Source organism: Trachemys scripta, chromosome 5 (genome assembly GCF_013100865.1).
Source record: "Trachemys scripta elegans isolate TJP31775 chromosome 5, CAS_Tse_1.0, whole genome shotgun sequence".
Classification (NCBI taxonomy): Eukaryota; Metazoa; Chordata; order Testudines; family Emydidae; genus Trachemys; species Trachemys scripta.
Window position 1 is genome coordinate 125,951,909 of NC_048302.1, and position 18,620 is coordinate 125,970,528.

The 18,620-nt window shown below is 43.0% G+C and overlaps 2 protein-coding genes and 1 non-coding gene across 3 annotated transcripts in view; 2 read left to right on the plus strand and 1 right to left on the minus strand.

The window, feature by feature from the left end:
• POLR1A (RNA polymerase I subunit A) overlaps positions 1–3,241 on the minus strand; it is a 53,138-nt gene extending 49,897 nt beyond the window's left edge. Inside the window, exons 1-2 of the mRNA XM_034771360.1 lie at positions 3,048–3,241; positions 989–1,193 (exon numbers count right to left, since the gene is read on the minus strand). Of these exons, the coding sequence (XP_034627251.1) occupies positions 989–1,193; positions 3,048–3,124 (282 nt within the window). The 5' untranslated portion in view covers positions 3,125–3,241. The remainder of the gene's footprint in view (positions 1–988; positions 1,194–3,047) is intronic.
• A 93-nt stretch (positions 3,242–3,334) lies between these two features.
• Positions 3,335–18,620, plus strand: part of PTCD3 (pentatricopeptide repeat domain 3) — a 33,642-nt gene continuing 18,356 nt past the window's right edge. Inside the window, exons 1-13 of the mRNA XM_034771364.1 lie at positions 3,335–3,460; positions 4,930–4,979; positions 5,231–5,270; positions 6,485–6,530; positions 8,315–8,383; positions 9,531–9,635; positions 11,160–11,283; positions 12,235–12,353; positions 13,868–13,941; positions 17,077–17,164; positions 17,256–17,316; positions 17,686–17,768; positions 18,457–18,601. Coding sequence (XP_034627255.1) covers positions 3,357–3,460; positions 4,930–4,979; positions 5,231–5,270; positions 6,485–6,530; positions 8,315–8,383; positions 9,531–9,635; positions 11,160–11,283; positions 12,235–12,353; positions 13,868–13,941; positions 17,077–17,164; positions 17,256–17,316; positions 17,686–17,768; positions 18,457–18,601 — 1,108 coding nt within the window. The 5' untranslated portion in view covers positions 3,335–3,356. The remainder of the gene's footprint in view (positions 3,461–4,929; positions 4,980–5,230; positions 5,271–6,484; positions 6,531–8,314; positions 8,384–9,530; positions 9,636–11,159; positions 11,284–12,234; positions 12,354–13,867; positions 13,942–17,076; positions 17,165–17,255; positions 17,317–17,685; positions 17,769–18,456; positions 18,602–18,620) is intronic.
• Positions 17,450–17,595, plus strand: LOC117878641. The gene has a single exon (XR_004646043.1). It is a non-coding gene; the product is annotated as a small nucleolar RNA SNORD94 (small nucleolar RNA).

Here is an 18,620-nt window from a genome sequence, read left to right on the forward strand (position 1 = left end):
AGGGCTGCCCAAACCCCCCCTCCTCCTCCCGTCCCACCTGAGCACCAGCGGGCGCCCCAGAGTCCCATCTCTCCCCACCAGAACACCAGTGGGAGCCCCGGAGTCCCGTCCCTCCCCCGGCACTGCCCGGAGCACCAGCAGGCGTCCTGGAGTCCCTCCCCCCGGAGAACCAGCAACCACCCCACAGTCTGTTCCCCACCCCACCCCCGGAGCACCAGCGGGCACCCTGCATCCCCGCCCCCCCATCCTCCAGCACATGCCCCAGAGCGCCCCACCCTTGCGGGCATCCCCAGAGCCCTCCAGATTTTGTCAGGGGTATATAGTTCAAATCATGGACAGATCATGGGGCTGTGAATTTTTGTTTATTGCCCATGACCGGTCCATGACTTTTACTAAAAATACCCATGACAATCTTAGCCTTACTCATAAATAAAATGACATCTGCTTGCAGTGAATTTGTTACAGTGAACTGGAGTGAAAGTCTGAATGGTTTAAGTACATTTCAATGGACTTTCACTCCTCTTATAGTAAAACCTCACTCTGCTTAAGCTGAAATTTCATTCCACCATAAATTAGTTCTACTATATTAATCTTCTCTACCTGTTCTCTGGCTAAGCAAGGAGGGTGGGTGCAGACATTTCTACTACAAGGTAGGGTGTGACCCTTGTCTCCTCATTTTATTACAATTTCTTCTATTAGGTGAAAAAAAGTTTGGCTAGTCTTACTACAGACGTTTCTCACTGTAAGTGAAGGCATGGCAATAGCAAGTGGGAAAGGGAGGGAGGAATCATTTGACTATTACAGTGAATATATGTTTAAAATCAAGTCCTTTTGATAGAAGACCCTTCACCAGAGGAGGATTTCCCTGTATCACTACCTACTGAATCCTTAATATTCTTCAAAAATCACTAGCTATGAAAGAACCTAGACTACTAGCCAGTGAAGACTAGTCTACAACATTAACAAATTCTCAACAGCATATACGTACATCAAAAAATAGAGGATTGTAAACAGTCAGTGGCAGATCTATGTGGCCTAGGTGTCCTGGGCAGTTGTTGAAGTCCTGCATACAAGTAGTACACACTTCTTTGGCATCAGGTGGTCCCAAAGACAAATCATACAGTCCATTTACTGCTGGGTTGCCCACGTTATCTAGGTAACGAGGGTTGGTTATGGCTTTTACACTTAGTTTCCTAAAGATGAAAGAAAAACAAAAAGTTACATGTATGATGGCAGATATTGTTAACTTTGTATATGCTTGGGTGTTACAAGTAACAGCAAAAAGGTTAAGGAAAAGGATCACATCTTCTTCCTCCCCGTTTATTTTTTTCATTTGCTAGCACTTTGTGTATACTCAATTTCACTTGTTTCCTATGTATACCCCCCAAAAATATGAGGAGCCCTTGTGGCACCTTAGAGACTAACCAATTTCTTTGGGCATAAGCTTTTGTGGGTTATAACCCACTTCATCAGATGCATGAAGTAGAAAATACAGTAAGCAGGTATAAGATGATGACAAGAAGGTTAAGAGTACCTACTACAGAGAACAAAGAAAGTAACAGAATGCCACTAGCCATCACCTACAGCCCCCAACTAAAACCTCTCCAGCACATCATCAAGGATCTACAACCTATCCTGAAGACAATCCCCCACTCTCACAGACCTTGGGAGACAGGACAGTCCTCGCTTATAGACAGCCCCCCCAACCTGAAGCAAATACTCACCAGCAACTACACACCACACCACAGAAACACCAACCCAGGAACCAAGCCCTGCAATAAACCCCATTGCCAACTCTGTCCACATATCTATTCCAGTCACACCATCATATGACCCAACCACATCAGCCACACCATCAAGAGCTCGTTCATCTGCACATCTATCAATGTGATATATGCCATCATGTGCCAGCAATGCTCCTCTACCATATACACTGGCCAAACCGGACAGTCTCTATGCAGAAGAATAAATGGACACAAATCAGACCTCAAGAATTGTAACATTAAAAAACCAGTAGGAGAGTACTTCACTCTCCCTGGAGACTCAATAACATCCGACGAAGTGGGCATTCACCCACGAAAGCTTATGCTCCAATACATCTGTTAGTCTTAAAGGTGCCACAGGACTCTCTGTTGCTTTTTACTGATACAGACTAACACGGCTACCCCTCGGAAATCTGTATATCCAGTTACAGGGCCATATCTACATAAAACTTTTCCTCAAAGGTTCCAACCACTGCACCACCAACAGTGGCAGGGATGTCAGGAAAGCTAGTCACAACACCCAAGGGAATACTCCTATTCTTACCGAAAGTACCATCTTTAATAACTACAAGTCTGCTCCCCGGCAGCACATGACAGCAGCTCTCCCTCCCCAGTTGGCTGAAGTACCCTCCCTCCTGGAAGCACACACCAGGTCCTCTTCTCCCTTTCACCACAGCGGAGGGCCTCCGCCCCACTCCCACCCAGGCTAGGGTTCTCCTCTCCACTTTAGCTCCCATTCTACGGCATAGGACACCCCTTCCCCTGTCTCCCCCCACCCCCCTCCCTCTTCCAGGTTGGCAGCCTCTTTGTCCCCCAGCCTCATCTGGCCCAGGGTTGAGAGTTCAATCCTTGAGGGGGCCATTTAGGGATCTGGGGCAAAAATCTGTCTGGGGATTGTCCCTGCTTTGAGCAGGGGGTTGGACTAGATGGCCTCCTGAGGTCCCTTCCAACCCTCATATTTCTATGATTCACCCCTCCCACCGACCTGGGCTGCCCCAGCCCCTTCTCCAATCCCCCGCACCCATGCTGCGCTGGGCTCCAAGAGGGGGGCAGGTAGAAGGGCGCCGGCCCGGCTCCCTGCAGACCAGGGGGTGAGACCCCCTTACACCGCCCCCCACCGCCACGCTGAGCTGAGACCCCAGCACAACGGACGATGTCCCACACAGGGACTACATGCCCCAGCATGACATGCGCCAAGAGTCCATGGGGTTCTGGCCGCTTGGCGGCGCAAGGCATGCTGGGAGTGGTAGTTCCCGCGGGGGCTCTCCAGGCTCCGGTCCTCACCTGATCTCCTCGGCCGTGTACATCCCGAAGGAAATACCGGTCAGCCGCCGCCACGGCACCTCTCTGGGCGGCCCCATGGTGAGCGCTCAAGCCGCTCCCTCCTCCCGCTCCAGCACCAGAGACTCCCTCAACAGGGAGCCACTACGCCACGAGCACCACGCGGCCCCCAACGGCGTGCCCGCACTCCGGGGGAGGGGCCGTCACTGGACGATACCAACTCCACTTCCTGGAGAAGGGGATCTCCCGCCTCCTCCCAGAGGCAAATGGTACCGCCCCTGCTTCCCGGCATCCCCCGGGCGGGCCGCTAAGATGGCGGGACGATGGTTGCGGCACGGCTCCTGGCAGCAAGTGATACTATTGAGCGGACGCTGCAGCGTACGGCTGCCTGGCGCGGGGAAGGGAGAGGGCAGCAGGTAGGAGCGGGGGGCGGGCTGGGGAGCAGCTCCGCTTGCATTGGGCTGAAAGAGCCGGTAACGCGGGTGGGCAGGCAAGGTGCTGAGGCGATGAGGCCAGCGCCTGCGCACTTAGAGCTAGTGAGCGCTGCGCCTGCGCAACGGAGTCGCCCTTCACGGTGCGTTCTAGCCATGTGGAATTCATGCTTGTGCTCCGGGAACGGATAGGGAAACCGCGCGTGCGCAGTGGCCGTTGTGGCGTGCGGCTGCCCTGCAGGGGATGGGGTTATGGGGACTGGCTTTAGAACCCCGTTGAGGTTAAATTGTCTGTTGGGCTCCAGCCCGATTGTCCGCCCTTCCCTGGAGTGCAGGGGCTCTGCCTCCATTGGCGTGGGGGGTTCAGCTGCCCGGGGCGGGGTCTGCCCTGGCTGCATGAGCACTTACACGATTTTCAGTAGCGGTTCTCGGGAGCCAGCCAGTTGCTGACTTATTTTTAAATGGCCCCTGTTCCGGTTTGTGCTGTTGTTACACTCACCACCCCAGAGACCTTAGTTACAATCTAACAGACAAGAGAGACGGGGAAAGGAAAAAAGCTATATTGGGGCGGGTTTTTTTAACAGCAGCGTTGAGAGACCTGGTTACAAAACGATCACTTGGTTGGTTGTCCCACAACACAGTTGAAACACAAATCCCTGGTCCTGCAGTGAGGTACATGTCGGTTCATGCTTTGCACAGGCTCAAGGCCAATGTTTAGTCTTGTAGTGTACACCAGCCCCAGAGCTGTAGCAAAGTTTGGGGGCACAGGCTAATACAAAGTTTAAGCCTGTTTGTTCCATAGGAGCAAATAGATTTCAGTACAAATTACTCTTAATTTAGATTGACATGAATACCAAAGTGAACAAAAGAGAGGCGTGTGTTAAAGGGCATTCTCTATGTGCTCTAGAGAGCAAACCACATCTAAATTCAGCGCAAAATGACTACCTATCTGTAGGCTGCACAGTACGTAGAGGTGTTGTACACTCATTTCTGAATCCATCTACATCCTGTGAGCTCTTTGAAAAAGACCTGATATATATAAGCATTCAGCCTAGTTCCAGCTTCCAACACAAAGCTTTGTGTTTGTGCATGTAGTGCAAGTATTCAAAAACATGGAGGGGAGGGGCAAAATCCTGCAAATTTATTTTTTAAATTTGCCTTCCATTTTTGGAACCTTTAGAATTCACATTTTCAAGCTTTTCTTTAGAAACTTGGCTAGAGGTTCTCTTGTGATCACCTGATTCCAGGAGCTGGGGCTTTAAGAAAAACAACGTATATCACGAGGCTTGTGATAAAACCCCAGAGTTGGCAATATTGTGTAGGATTGCCAGTGACCTGCATTTGTTAATGGTCTAGTTGCTTGCAGTCCAGAATTCTGCAAATCCATTTTTGCAATACATATTAATGTGTATGCTGATACTCAAAACCCTCACGGCCATGTTTGGTGTCTGTAGGCATTGTTCAGGAAGTGCATCACTTCAGAAGACTGAAGCTGACCCAGGAGGTACAGTATCTTAATTATATAGTTCATTTTTTCAGCTCTGCAAAATGTACTCTGTTATGTAGTTAAAATAAACAAGGCACCTAAAGAGGAATTTAAAACTTATTACGTTCAGAATTCCCCATCTTAAAAATCAGGACTGCTATTTTTGACTTTTAGCAGCTTAGAATAATCAAGAGTTTGGTTGTAGTTGCAGAAATGCCAGTCTCATATATCAAGTCTAACAGTATTATGATCAATATTTCTTCTTAAAGTTACTGAAGAAGAAATTGTTCTTCCAAGAAAGAAAACTTGGTGAGTGTTAATATCTCATCTCTTGCTTTTCTCCCTCCCAGTTGGGGCCCTCAGAGTTTTCCTGACATCTGCCCTCTACACTTTTGTGTATGCTAACAGTAAATAAATTTCAGTTTTGTGTATTGTGGAGTGAGGGAGAAAGTCAATGGGGAAATTGAATGAAGGGCTCTGTCTCCAGGAAGCCACCCCTAACTTTTCTTTAAGAGACCACTTTAAAGAACCTCTGTTTCAGTACTTTTGTTTCTTTCTTACTTAAAGACCATGTTTACTAGCCACCAAATCTTACTGATTTTTGGGGATATTGCTTATGTTGAGACACATTTCAAAATAGCTAAAATAAACTTTTGCATAACTGGAGCAGATGAAATAAAAGCAGGAGGAAGCTTGTATTTCTAAAATCTTGGAGAATGGATTATTGTGGAGGGGGTGCTGAAGATATGGTATTGGGTGTACCCCACTCCATTCTTATTGTTGCTAGTTGATCCATGGAGGGGAGCTAGCTTGAGTGCAGAGTGAGTCTTACTAGTTATACTGTAGATCTAGAAGTGAGATATTGGAGGCAAACCAATATGGATGGGTTTGCTTAGCAATTGAATGTCAGTTCAGCATGCTACCTGTGAAGCATTTGAGTTTGGATCCTTGAATTTGCAAGGCCTGGGAGCATTATGGAAAGGAGCAGCTCTTGACACTGTCAATTATATTTCTTTCAATCAGCCCAAAAGTTACAGAATAGGATGCTACATCCAGCCCTCAGTCAGCACAAGAATTGGTTTCTGTGATTTGAGGCTTCCAGAGATAACATTCTCTCCCTTTCCCATCTCCCCCCAGTTCTCTCCCAGCTAATGCGTATGGCATGAGGGGGGTGAAAAAACATATACAGACTCCGTTTTTATAAAGTCTTAATTGTGTTAGCTGCAATGATTTCATACTAATTAAGTATATATATAATAGGTTATTGAATTAAGTGGTTCAACTCCACTTCATCAGTCAAGCTTTCGTTCCCCTCCTTCCTTCCATGTCCCAAGAGAAAATGATGTATTTTAAACAGGATTAGAATATTTAGAGTATCATTATACTTGACAGTGCAATTTTTCTTAAAATCCTGATTCCCTGAGACTCCCAATTCATCTAGTACAGGACAAAAAGTTAATACATGATATGAATTGATGTTGAAAGCCTGTTGCATGCTATTAATGTAAGTTTCTTAAATTTAGGGATAAACTAGCAGTTCTTCAAACTCTTGCATATACAGTAAACAAGGTAAGTACCTTCTTAGGTTATAATCCATCTTGTGGAACTGTGTAGTGCTGCTTTTTAATACATTAGACCTGCATTCTGGAGACCTTTCATATACCTGCCACGATCATAAGTGAAAAATGGGATCCTAATTGGCATCTGAACACAAACTTGCTGCATCATTCAGCACCTTGAGTCTTATATGAATAAACTGTCTGGAGCTGTTGCTCTGTAGTATATTAAGATAATGTGTCAGACCAGTGTTGAACTGTTAAAGAATGGGGGACATATTGTGCATACACTGTGGACCATAAGAGCCTAATTCTCGGTTGCCATGCACATTGTGCAGCCATTTTCATCCATGCAGCGTGAGTGCGAAGCGTATTTAAAATGCCAGCATCTGATTTGGTAGAGTTTTACATTCATTATGCAAGGTGCTGGTAGCAGAGAATCAGGCCCTTGGTTTTCACTCTAACGACTGTGGCAAATGAGCCTGTTTAAAAATCATTATGGATTAAAGACCAGAAATCTTCTAAATCAAGATTCTGAGAGTCACAGGATCATAGAGTCCTAGAGAAGTTAATAGAACAGGAGTACTTGTGGCACCTTAGAGACTAACAAATTTATTAGAGCATAAGCTTTCGTGGACTACAGCCCACTTCTTCGGATGCATACCTGAGAGACCGATTAAGTAAGAGGGGGAAAAAAAAAATTTTTTTTTGAAGTGATAATCAAGGTAGCCCAGTACAGACAGTTTGATAAGAAGTGTGAGAATACTTACAAGGAGAGAGAGATTCAATGTTTGTAATGGCTCAGCCATTCCCAGTCCTTATTCAATCCTTTGTTGATTGTGTCTAGTTTGCATATCAATTCCAGCTCAGCAGTCTCTCGTTGGAGTCTGTTTTTGAAGTTTTTCTGTTGTAATATAACCACCCGCAGGTCTGTCATTGAATGACCAGACAGGTTAAAGTGTTCTCCCACTGGTTTTTGAGTATTATGATTCCTGATGTCAGATTTGTGTCCATTAATTCTTTTGCGTAGAGACTGTCCGGTTTGGCCAATGTACATGGCAGAGGGGCATTGCTGGCACATGATGGCATATATCACATTGGTAGATGTGCAGGTGAACGAGCCCCTGATGGTATGGCTGATGTGATTAGGTCCTATGATGATGTCACTTGAATAGATATGTGGACAGAGTTGGCATTGGGCTTTGTTACAAGGATAGGTTCCTGGGTCAGTGGTTTTGTTCAGTGATGTGTGGTTGCTGGTGAGTATTTGCTTTAGGTTGGGGGGGGTTGTCTGTAAGCGAGGACAGGTCTGTCTCCCAAGATCTGTGAGAGTAAAGGATCATCTTTCAGGATAGGTTGTAGATCTCTGATGATGCGCTGGAGAAGTTAATGTTAATGTTCGTTGATTCCTGAAATTAATAGCCCAACCTTGCAAGGTGTTAAGAGCCCTTGGGTCCCATTCATTTCTGTGGCAATTAAGGCACTTGCTGCTTTGCAGGATGCCCTTAGTATCTTAGTTATTTAGGTCCCCATCTAATGTGATAACTGTATTAATAATCTATGTATACCTATTACGTACCTCTGAACAACTGTTTAATCATTTATTCCCAAACCAACACATGGCTACATTTCAAACTAGTGAATTTTTTGCTACATAAATATATTCCTCTTTAAAATGTGGTGGAGAGGTGGTTGCACTAGACCCGCTGACAGTCCCTTAATTTCAGAGATGAAATAAGATATATCTACAATACACCTGTCTAAAACTTTTTAAATTCTGCCTTTTCCTTTCTGTAGGATCCTACAGCTGCACATTATATGTTTCAAGATGACCCCTACCTTATCCCTAGAAACTATTTTGACGCTGTAAGTATTCCATTTTGAAACTTTGACGACCTCTACCCCCAGATATTAAGGGGACAGTCGGCAGCTTGGGGTTTTTTTAATTGAAAAAGGAAATAAAGTTTCTGATCATTCTTTAAACGTGTTCAGAATATTTTTTCTTTCAGTATTTCTGGTCTCCTATTGCTTATAAGGTTCTTCTGGGCAGGCTCAGGGGCAACACCACCAAACAGGCTCAGACCCCCCCCTCTAGGCATTTGGCTGCCTTCTCCCTTTCCACTTTCAGAACTGCTACTGTTTCTTCGGTTTAATGCCTTATCCACTGGCCTGCACTGCCAGGCTCTTTGCTGATATGTGGCTTTCGTTGAGGAATAAAGGCCTTTGCACAGATCGTGTTTATGTGTAATGGTTACTGACTTTAAATACTGTCTCTAGAGCTGATTCTTGCAATACAGTATAAACTTGCAATTTAGTAAAAATTAAAAAAAAAAAAGTGAGCTAAAACATCTGTACAGAATTGTAAATGTAGGTGTTGCTCTATATACCATAAGAAACTAATTGTCCCAACTTGTAAGAGCTTACAGTCTTACACAGAATAGCCATGGTATAATGAAGTGTGTGGAAAGAACAGTGTTGAGAGGAAGGAATCTTTGAGAGAGCAAGAGGGTACTTGCAGAGCAGCAGCTGGGTTATCTCCAGCATGGAGGGCAGCAGATAGAAGGCATAAAGTCAAGAGCGGGGAGTGACAGAATTGGAAGGAGTGCAATAAAAGGGAAGGCAACTAGAAGGAACATAGGTGAGAGCAAAATTAAATGAGACCTTGAAAGTGAAGCCGAGGAGCTTGAATTTGATGTGACTGGAATCCTATAAAGATTAGGATAGGGACTGATGTGATTTGAGAGTGAAGATTGGAGAAGTGAAGTCAGAGGGGAGAAGGCTGCTGTAGTCAATGTGAGATTTGGGGTGGGGAGGGAGAGAATGGGCTTAGCAGCTGAGATAGTGAGATAGCAAAGGAGTGTTCTCCTGTCCTTAAGAAGTGTTCATGCTCTGGGGGAGGCATGAGGTACTTAATCCCTCCAAGGATTCATTGTTCTAGAAGGTTATCCTCTTTATCATTCAACCATTTAGGTATTGTAAAGAAACAGACTTATCCCCTTTCCTTCCTATACAGCGTTTATTTTCGTTGTCCAAGGAGTCTGGGAAAAATGCTGCAAAATACATTGTTAACGAATTCCCTCAATTCTTTGAGAAGGACATTGCGGAACCTCATATACCGGTAAACTCTTTGCTCTTGTGGTCATGCTATCTCTATTTTTGCTATGTAGCAATATGGGCAGTAGGACTGTTTGCGTAAGGATTATAGGACTGAGCCCAAAAATTAGTCTAAAAATAACAAAAGCTTATGACTTACCACTAAATAACTGAGTGTTCTCTTGTTTACATAAGCTACATTTCAATTTGAGTTTACCAAAGGGAACATCTCTTAAGACCTCAGATAACATTTGTGATTAAAGTCAGTCAAGGCTTTTCAGGCAGAAGTAAGGAGTGAATAGATCTAGTTAATTTTTATAGCTCTAGTTTGATTTTAATTCTAATGATTTTAGTGTTGATGGTCCAGTTTGTAAGGGACTGGCCACTTAGGAAATGCAGTTCCTAATCCCCAGAAAATGATTCGTGCTACAGTCACTTCTATTATTACATTATGTGGGGGCAGGGAAGATGGAGGAGCCATAATGGCTTTTAGGATGGGTAATACGTTTCAGTTGGTGTCCTGGCTATTAGACGGTTTGAGCGTTATTCCTGGGGGAATTCTGCACCAAAAAATTAAATTCTGCACACATTATTTTAAAATTCTGAATATTTTATTTGTCAAAATAACACAATATCATCACCCCAGTTTCAAATATTTTCACAATTTATTTCAAAATTCCTGTCAGCAAGTATATTGGTAATAATACAGATACCAAAAAAAAATTCAGGAAACGTGTTTTGACAAATAGATTCCTTACTAGGCATATTAATACAGAACTTTGAATAATAATTCATTTAAACTACAATACAGAATCTAATTTCCTGCACCCCTCAGAAGAAGTGCAAAGGCTTGGGGGAGTCGGAGGAAATGGAGTAGCTGAGGGAGAAGGGAAATAATTGCTGGGAAGGAGCCAGGCAGTGAACCTGGAGGGTTGTTCAGTGTGGGTGGGAGAGATGTGGAACTAATTTGTTTTTTTGTTTTTTGTTTTGGGTTGTTGTTTTTTTGGGGGGGAGGGTGATTGTTGGGGAGTCTTCCCCATGCAGACTCTAGCTGACCCTTAGCCTCTCTGTCAGGTACATCTATCCCCATCCCCATGTGGCCCTTCACCCTCACTCAGCCACCCCTCCTCCCTCCATCCCCATGTGTCCCTGCACCTCCCTCCCTGTCCCCATGTGTCTCTGTGCACTCCACTAGCCCTTCTGAGCCCCAATCTGTGATTCCCCTCCCCCCCCCAGCAGCTCCAGGTGCCCCACGCTGTCCATCCTCCCCCCATATCCCATGCCATCCTCATCTGGTTCCATGGGCAGGGAACTGTGAGGAATGCAGCCTTTTCTCCTCCCTATCTGCAGCTGGCTGCTCCCACTTGGGAGCTGCTGCCCTCTGTTCTGGTGCCACAGAAGCCCCTAGTGGGCAAAAGGCGTGACTGCAGAATGTATTTTCTGCCGGAAAAAACATTCTGTGGGAGGCGTGAATTCTCCACGTACATAGTAGTACAGAATTCCCCCGTGAGTAGAGCATCCATTCAGCCTATGTGCTCTTTAATTTTAGTGCCTGATGCCAGAGAATCTTGCACCTCAGATTGAAGAAGTGAGTGAGGCAGCTCTTAAAGAACGTATCCAGCTTAGAAGAGTAAAAGCTTCTGTGGACATGTTTGATCAGCTCCTGCAAGCAGGTACCACCTTAAGCTACAGAACTGAATTTGTCAGCCAGATTGTGTGTATGGAGACCTAGACGTAGGGTGAAGCTGGTTTAATGTTAAAGTACAGAGTTGCAGAACTGATTTGTATTCTTGGGAACTGGTTCTTAAATCTTGGGCTCTCATCAGCTGTCACTTGTTTACTGAGACATTCTTAGTAGTCTCATGACTGATACACTTTGCTAGCTCATCAGTGGGAGATAAGGGTGTCAAGAGGGAGGAGGTTCCAAGATAGGCTCTTTCTTTTACCACTCTAGTTAATCTGGGCCATATGTCTGTCAAGAAGCAGGAAAGACCTTGGAATGCAAGGCCTTTTGAGTGAAGAGCTAAAAAGAAATATGGGGTGATGGGAGCTGAGAAGGCCTTGCCCTAACAAATGGAGAGGAGAGGATTCCATTACATTAATTTAAAGCTTGTTGGGATTAAATGTTTTTGATAGGGGAGGCGGTTTGCTGTCCTAGAACAGGTTGTCCCTCACTAGCTTTTCTGACAGGGTAGAGCACAGGAGCCCTTACCGAAAGCTTATGATGTTTTAGTTGGGTTATACTGGTATTGAAGCACTTTCACTCTTGGCCACTATCTGTCACCCCCACACCAGCCAGTACTTGGTCAGCAAAGCTCTACCTCTTGTCCATGCTCTGGATAGCCAGCAGTGGCGTCAGTGTTACAGCCAAGAAGGCAGACATTTTTTACGGGTACTAAAATGCCATTCTCTGGTCACCCCATTCTGAAATGTCTGTGTCTCCGCTGGATGTGTGATTTTTGGGAGTGTTGCTTTCGAACCCATCTTTGTTCATATAAAGTTGCTTTCTGGAAATTCTGCATGCCGTGACGTGTTTTGGTGTCAATGAAGAGCCCCATTTCATGAGTGCTGAATAAACACTGTATCCTTTATGTTTCATAATTCTGCTTCCTCATTGCTTGCAGGAACCCCTTTATCTCTGGAGACAACAAACCGTCTTCTAGATCTATTATGTTTCTATGGAGACAGAGAGCCTACTAGGGAAGATCAGTCTGAACAAAAGGAGGAGCTGAACGAATCAGAGGTACAAAAAACTGTTAAGAGGCTGTTTAATTAACTTTTTGCTTAAATAGTAGGAGAGCACATGTGATGGCAAGAACATCCTCACACCTTGAGTGCCTGGAGAGGCATGATGCTTGTATCCACTTGGAATATCTTATTGCAGTTAAATCTTGTGAACTGACCAAAGTGGCCTACTTTTAAAAGCTGTTCAGACTTAGCTGAAACCTTGTGGGCAAGAACCATGCTTAAACAGTTGTTGACCAGTGTGGTAGTGAAGGTATATAACTTTTTTTTTTCCCCGACCGCCGTATTTTTATAATTAAAAAAAGTGATATCCTACAAAGCAGGGCTAGCCTGTGGCAAGGGTTGACTTAGCATACTTCTCTGGGTGGGATCTCTGCTTTCACAGATCAGAGAATTGGATACCAAGAACCATGATAAAGCACTGACATGCTGGTAAGGCTTCAGCCATGGCTGGCATCTAAGGTCCTAATGTGCAGCCAGCATACTGATAGGACTGATGCCAAGGCCTGCTGACCAGGAACAAGCAATTGTTTATCCCACATGAGTGCTGCTGCTCTCTCCTTGGCCCTGTGGTAAGGAAAGGAGAGTGTGTCTTGATACTGTTCCCTCCTAGTATCCATCTTCCTCCTTTCTTACTCTCTAGTTCCACCACTCTGGTTCCAGCTCACTGCCCATTTCGCTCTCCCACATACTCAAAGATTTCTGACTGGCTGAATTCCTCTCCTGTACCCTGGTTAGCATACAGAGCATAGAGACAGGTGTCTCTTGCTTTTAGATGAAGTGGGCAATGGGGACAACATTTCTAGTCTATGCCTAGGGCGGGCAACAGGGTGAATCTGACTCTGAAGGGTGAACAGGAATAAGCAAGTAATTGAAATACACTCTCATTTAGTATTTACTTTTTTTGTACTTTGAGGTAACGATTAATGACAGCAGCAAACACTTTCAGACAGAAATGTCATTTCTGACCTGATTGTGTCCCATTAATAAATGAAACCCATCTTGATGCATTTGATTTTGGAGACCAACACACATACTTCTCTTATAAACCAACAAACACACACATAATATGAGAGAGAGAAAATCTATATTAAAATCCAGATTTTTTTTTTTTAAAGCACCAAACAAGGTGATATAAACAGGCTTCCTTATCATCTCAAGGCAGACAAATCAATTGTAATTTATACATGGTGAGAGGAGTCTAATGTTCCTCTTCTTTTTGTGTGCCATGCATGAGTTCACTTGCAGTTTATATTCACTTGTCTATTGTAGATTGGGAGGCAGGGTGAAGGAATACGGTTTCACCTGCAAGCAATGTCTACACTGTACGTGGCCCCACTGGTGATTGGGGGGGAAGGCAGGGAATCACTAGACTTCTTTTGCAGTGTATAAATTTTGTTTAGTTGGAGCGGTCTTTAGCCTATTTAATTCTAGGTATCACTTGCTAGACTTGTAATAAAAGTTTGATATTTTATTCATTGCAAATATTGTTTATGGCAAAAATCTTTTCAGGAGGAAGCTCCCAATCAGAGGAAACGGAGGGGGCGTCCATGGAAGACCCCAGACTTCATTGGCCCTAAGTGGAGGTATGTATAGAAGGTGTTCCTGAAATCTCTTGGCGTTTTATTAAATGTAATGTGGATGTGAATCTTGTGTTGCTCTAAGATTGCTGTTTCTTTTTGTTGTGTTTGTAAAGACCTATTAACATATCTGCAGCTGACACTTCTTTATACCATATGTTGATGTATTTAAGATATACAGTAGAACCTCAGAGTAACGAACACCAGAGTTACGACTTGACTAGTCAACTACACACCTCATTTGGAACTGGAAGTATGCAATCAGACCGCCACAGAGACCAAAATAAAAAAAGGAAATACAGTACAATACTGTGTTAAATGTAAACTACTAAAAAATAAAGGGAAAGCAGCATTTTTTTTCTGCATAGTAAAGTTTCAAAATTGTATTAAGTCAATGTTCAGATGTAAACTTTTGAAAGAACAACCATAAAGTTTTGTTCAGAGTTATGAACAACCTCCATTTCTGAGGTATTTGTAACTCTGAGGTTCTACTGTACTTTTTCGAGAGTGGTAATCAAGATCCAGTAAGAGATTTAAGAATGGCTTGACCTTTTACCTCTGGCTTAACATGGTTTGAGTAGTTTGTAAATCTTATACACAGTCTATATTCTGCAACATTTGAGAGGGGGTGGGCTAAAAAACCTCCATGTGACCAGCAAATAGTTTAGTGCAATCATGTTACATCTGTCATCCTGAAGACTTCTGAAACACTAGGAGAAAATTAAAAATAAAAACAAAAAAACAGTAAGAGGACAATAAAAATGCCATCATGGCTAAACAACACATTAAAAAGGCATTTAGAGGCAGAAAGGCATCCTTGAAAAATCAGAAGTCATATCCTAGTGAGATAAATAGAAAGGAGCATAAACGCTGGCAAGTCATGTGTAAAAGTAGAATAAGGCAGGCTAAGAAAGAACTTGAACAATTAACTAAGGACACACAAGCTGACCGCAAAAAAATTAAGTACATCAGAAGCAGGAAGCCTGCCAAACAATCAGTGTGGCCACTGGATGATCAAGATGCTAAAGGAGCACTCAAGGAAGACCAGGCCATTGCAGAGAAGCTAAACGAGCCATTCTTTTTAGATGACAAATCTGAGGAACTGTCCCAGAATGAGGTGTCAATAGAGAAGCTTTTGGAACAAATTGATAAACAGTAAGAAGTCACCAGGACCAGATGGTATTCAACCAAAAGTTCTGAAGGAACTTGAAAACTACTAACTGTGGCATGTAATCTATCACTTAAAGCAGCTGCTGTACCAGATGACTAGAAGGTAGCTAGTGTAATGTCTATTTAAAAAAAAAAAAAAAAAATGCTCCAGAGGCAATCTTGACAATTACAGGCCAGTAAGTCTAACTTCAATACCAGGCAAATTGGTTGAAACTATAGTAAAGAACAGAATTTTCAAACACATAGATTAGCATGATATGTTGGGAAGAGTCGGCACGGCTTTTGTAAAGAAAAATCATGCCTCGCCAATCTATCAGAATTCTTTGAGGAGTCAGCAAGCATGTGGACAAGGATGATCCAGTGGATATAGTAAACTTGGACTTTCAGAAAGCTTTTGAAAAGGTCCCACACCAAAGGCTCTTAAGCAAAGTAAGCAGTCATGGGATATGAGGGAAGGTCCTCTCATGGATCAGTATCTGATTCAAAGATAGGAAACAAAGGTAGGAATAAATGGTCAGTTTTCACAATGGGAAGGGGTAAATAGCAGGATCCCCCAAGGATCTGTATTGGACCCTATGTGGTTCAACATTACCCCTTTTCCCAGATCATTTATGAAACAGTGAGATGGCAAAGTTTGTAGATGAGACAAAATTACTCAAGATGGTTAAGTCTAAAGCAGACTGTGAAGAGTTACAAATGAATGAAACAATACATACAAAATGCTGGGGTCTAAACTAGCTGTTACCACTCAAGAAAGAGATCTCTGCATCATCGTGGATAGTTCTCTAAAAATATTTGCTTAATGTGCAGCAGCAGTCAAAGAAACATATAGAATGTTAGGAACTATTAGGAAAGGAATAGATAATAAGATAGAAAATATATCATAATGCCACTGTACAAGTCCATGGTATGCCCACATCTTGAATACACCATGCATCTCTGATTGCCTCATCTCAAAAAAGATATATTGGAAAAGGGGCAGAGAAGTGCAACAAAAATGATTGGGGTATAGAACAGCTTCCATACAAGGAGAGATTAAAAAGACTGGGTCTGTTCAACTTAGAAAAGAGATGACTGGGTGGGGGGGGGGAGGATATGCTGGAGGTCTATAAAATCATGAATGGTGTGGAGAAAGTGAATAGGGAAGTATTATTTACCTCTTCACATAACACAAGAACTTGGGGTCACCCAATTAAATTAGTAGGCAGAGGTTTAAAACAAACAAAAGGAAGTATTTCTTCACACAACACACAATCAACATGTGGAACTTGTTGCCAGGGAATGTTGTGATGGCCAAAAGTATAACTGGGTTCAGAAAAGAATTAAATAGGTTCATGGAGGATAGGTCCATCAATGGGCGTAAGCTAAGATAGTCAGGGTTGCAACTTCATGCCCTGGGTGTCCTTAAACCTCCAACAGCCAGAAACTGGGACTGGATGACGGGATGGATCACTCCAAATTTCCCTGTTCTGTTAATTCCTTTTGAAGTACCTGGAACTGACCACTGTCAGACAGGATACTGGGCTAGAAGGACTCATTGGTTTGACCCAGTATGGCTATTCTTATGTTCTTATGCTCAGTTGCCATGGCACTGGTCACCGTAAAAATATCCTTAGACAGCGTGATTTTTAAGATTTAGAAGTTGAATCACAAATAGAAATCACATTTGTCACCTCTGTATGGGACACAGCAGGGATTCAATGGATGACAAGAAGTGAAGAATAATATCAACTTCAATTGATGCTGCCAGATAAATTTTGTTAGGTAAAACAGAATTATCCAAATCAGAATTTGTCCTGGATCCCAGAAGTCCCTACTCTTCTGTAAAATACAGCAAACTACAGATGTAGTATGTTAGATTCCTTTCCTGAGAGTATTCTTCATGGAACTCTCCAATTCAAAACAGTTCACAAACTACTTATTCTTCCTCCTAGACTTCCTGTCTAATGTTCTACTCTTTATTGAGTTTAGGGAGAACAACAATGCCGAAAGGATATTTAACCTAATGCCAGAGAGAAATGCACACTCCTATTGCACAATGATCAGAGGAATGGTGAAGGTACAGTTACATCCACAGGATATCCGTTTTTGTTTGGCTCATTTCCAGTTTATTATGTCAGTATCTCTAATACATTTTTGTCTTCTCTCAGCATGGGGCTTGCATGAAGGCTCATGATATGTACACAGACTTGCTGAATGACAGGCACACCGGTGAGTGTCTTTCAGTCTCCTGTTTTTCTGTAATAGTTGACAGATTGGTTTGTAATGCATCTTCTGTTACTTAAAATCCATTCTTCTGGAATGTTGTAAAATATTCTAATTTTGTTTGGCTATTTCTTCTTCCATGGCAATGATGATTGGCGCAGGGGTACAGACCTCAGCTAGATCATGGGAGCTGAATGTGAACTCTGCTTATTTCCAGTGTGACGAACATGTGGTTGGCTGCCTGGAAACAAGTTCACATGAAAACTTTGCCTAGCACTGAGCCATGTTAGCAATAAGTGATAAACTCCCATATAAAGATGTACTTGTTAGTAAAATACAAGCTCATTGTGAAATGAATTTTCTTAAATCTTCCAGCTGATGTGTACACCTTCAATGCCCTAATTTTAGCAGTCCAAGAAGTGAAAGAAAACTACACTGAAAGATGGGAACTTGTTGAAGTAAGGAGAAAGGGATGAGGGAGGGAAGAGGCTGGAGGCGGGTTTTGTTTGGAGTAAATGAAAGTGTGTTTTGAATAATACTAGAAATAAAAGCTTCCTAATGAGGTGCTAATATAATTAGTGCTTGCAGAGAAAGTACTCCAGTTTAATACTAATTTTTGTAGAACAGTGGCCCCCCCAAAAAATCCTCATATTGTTTTGCGAGGGATTCGTGTGTCCTTTAAGAAATAGCCAATCAGTGCAATGGGTATGGAATTAAGATGGAATGTGAGCAAGCATTCTAAACAAAGTTCTGCACTGATTTTGTCTACAAATATATGAAAGGAATAAAAACTATGGAGGGAGATGAAATTATTTGGGATAACATAAGAGGGTCTGGTTTTGACTAACGGGATGCTATCCAGAAGGAAAATTAAGATGAGTGTCAGAAAAACTTTTTAGCTGAGATCTATTAGATTGGAATAGTCACCCAAGAAAATTTATCACAGCCCCATAATTTGCGAAATCTAAACCAAGACTAGATAATGCATTAGTAAACGTACAGTTTTGGGAGCAATCATCATCCACTGGCTGAGGAACAGAAATATAAAGATAGGGGAGACACATGCAATTCTATAGAAGTGCTGAATTGTGGTGAGTAAAACGCAGAGCAGTGTGGTTTTATTTATCTTTTTTTTTCTTGGTATAGGACTTGCTGAAGCACATGGTTCAACAGAAGGTGCAACCAAATCTGTTAACTTTTAATGCTGTTTTGAAGATTCTGAGGAAATGTGGTGGTATGAGCAAGAATCTCTCCCTAAGGACAGTGAGGGAAATGAAAGCACTTAACATAGGTAAGAGAGAGCCCTAGAC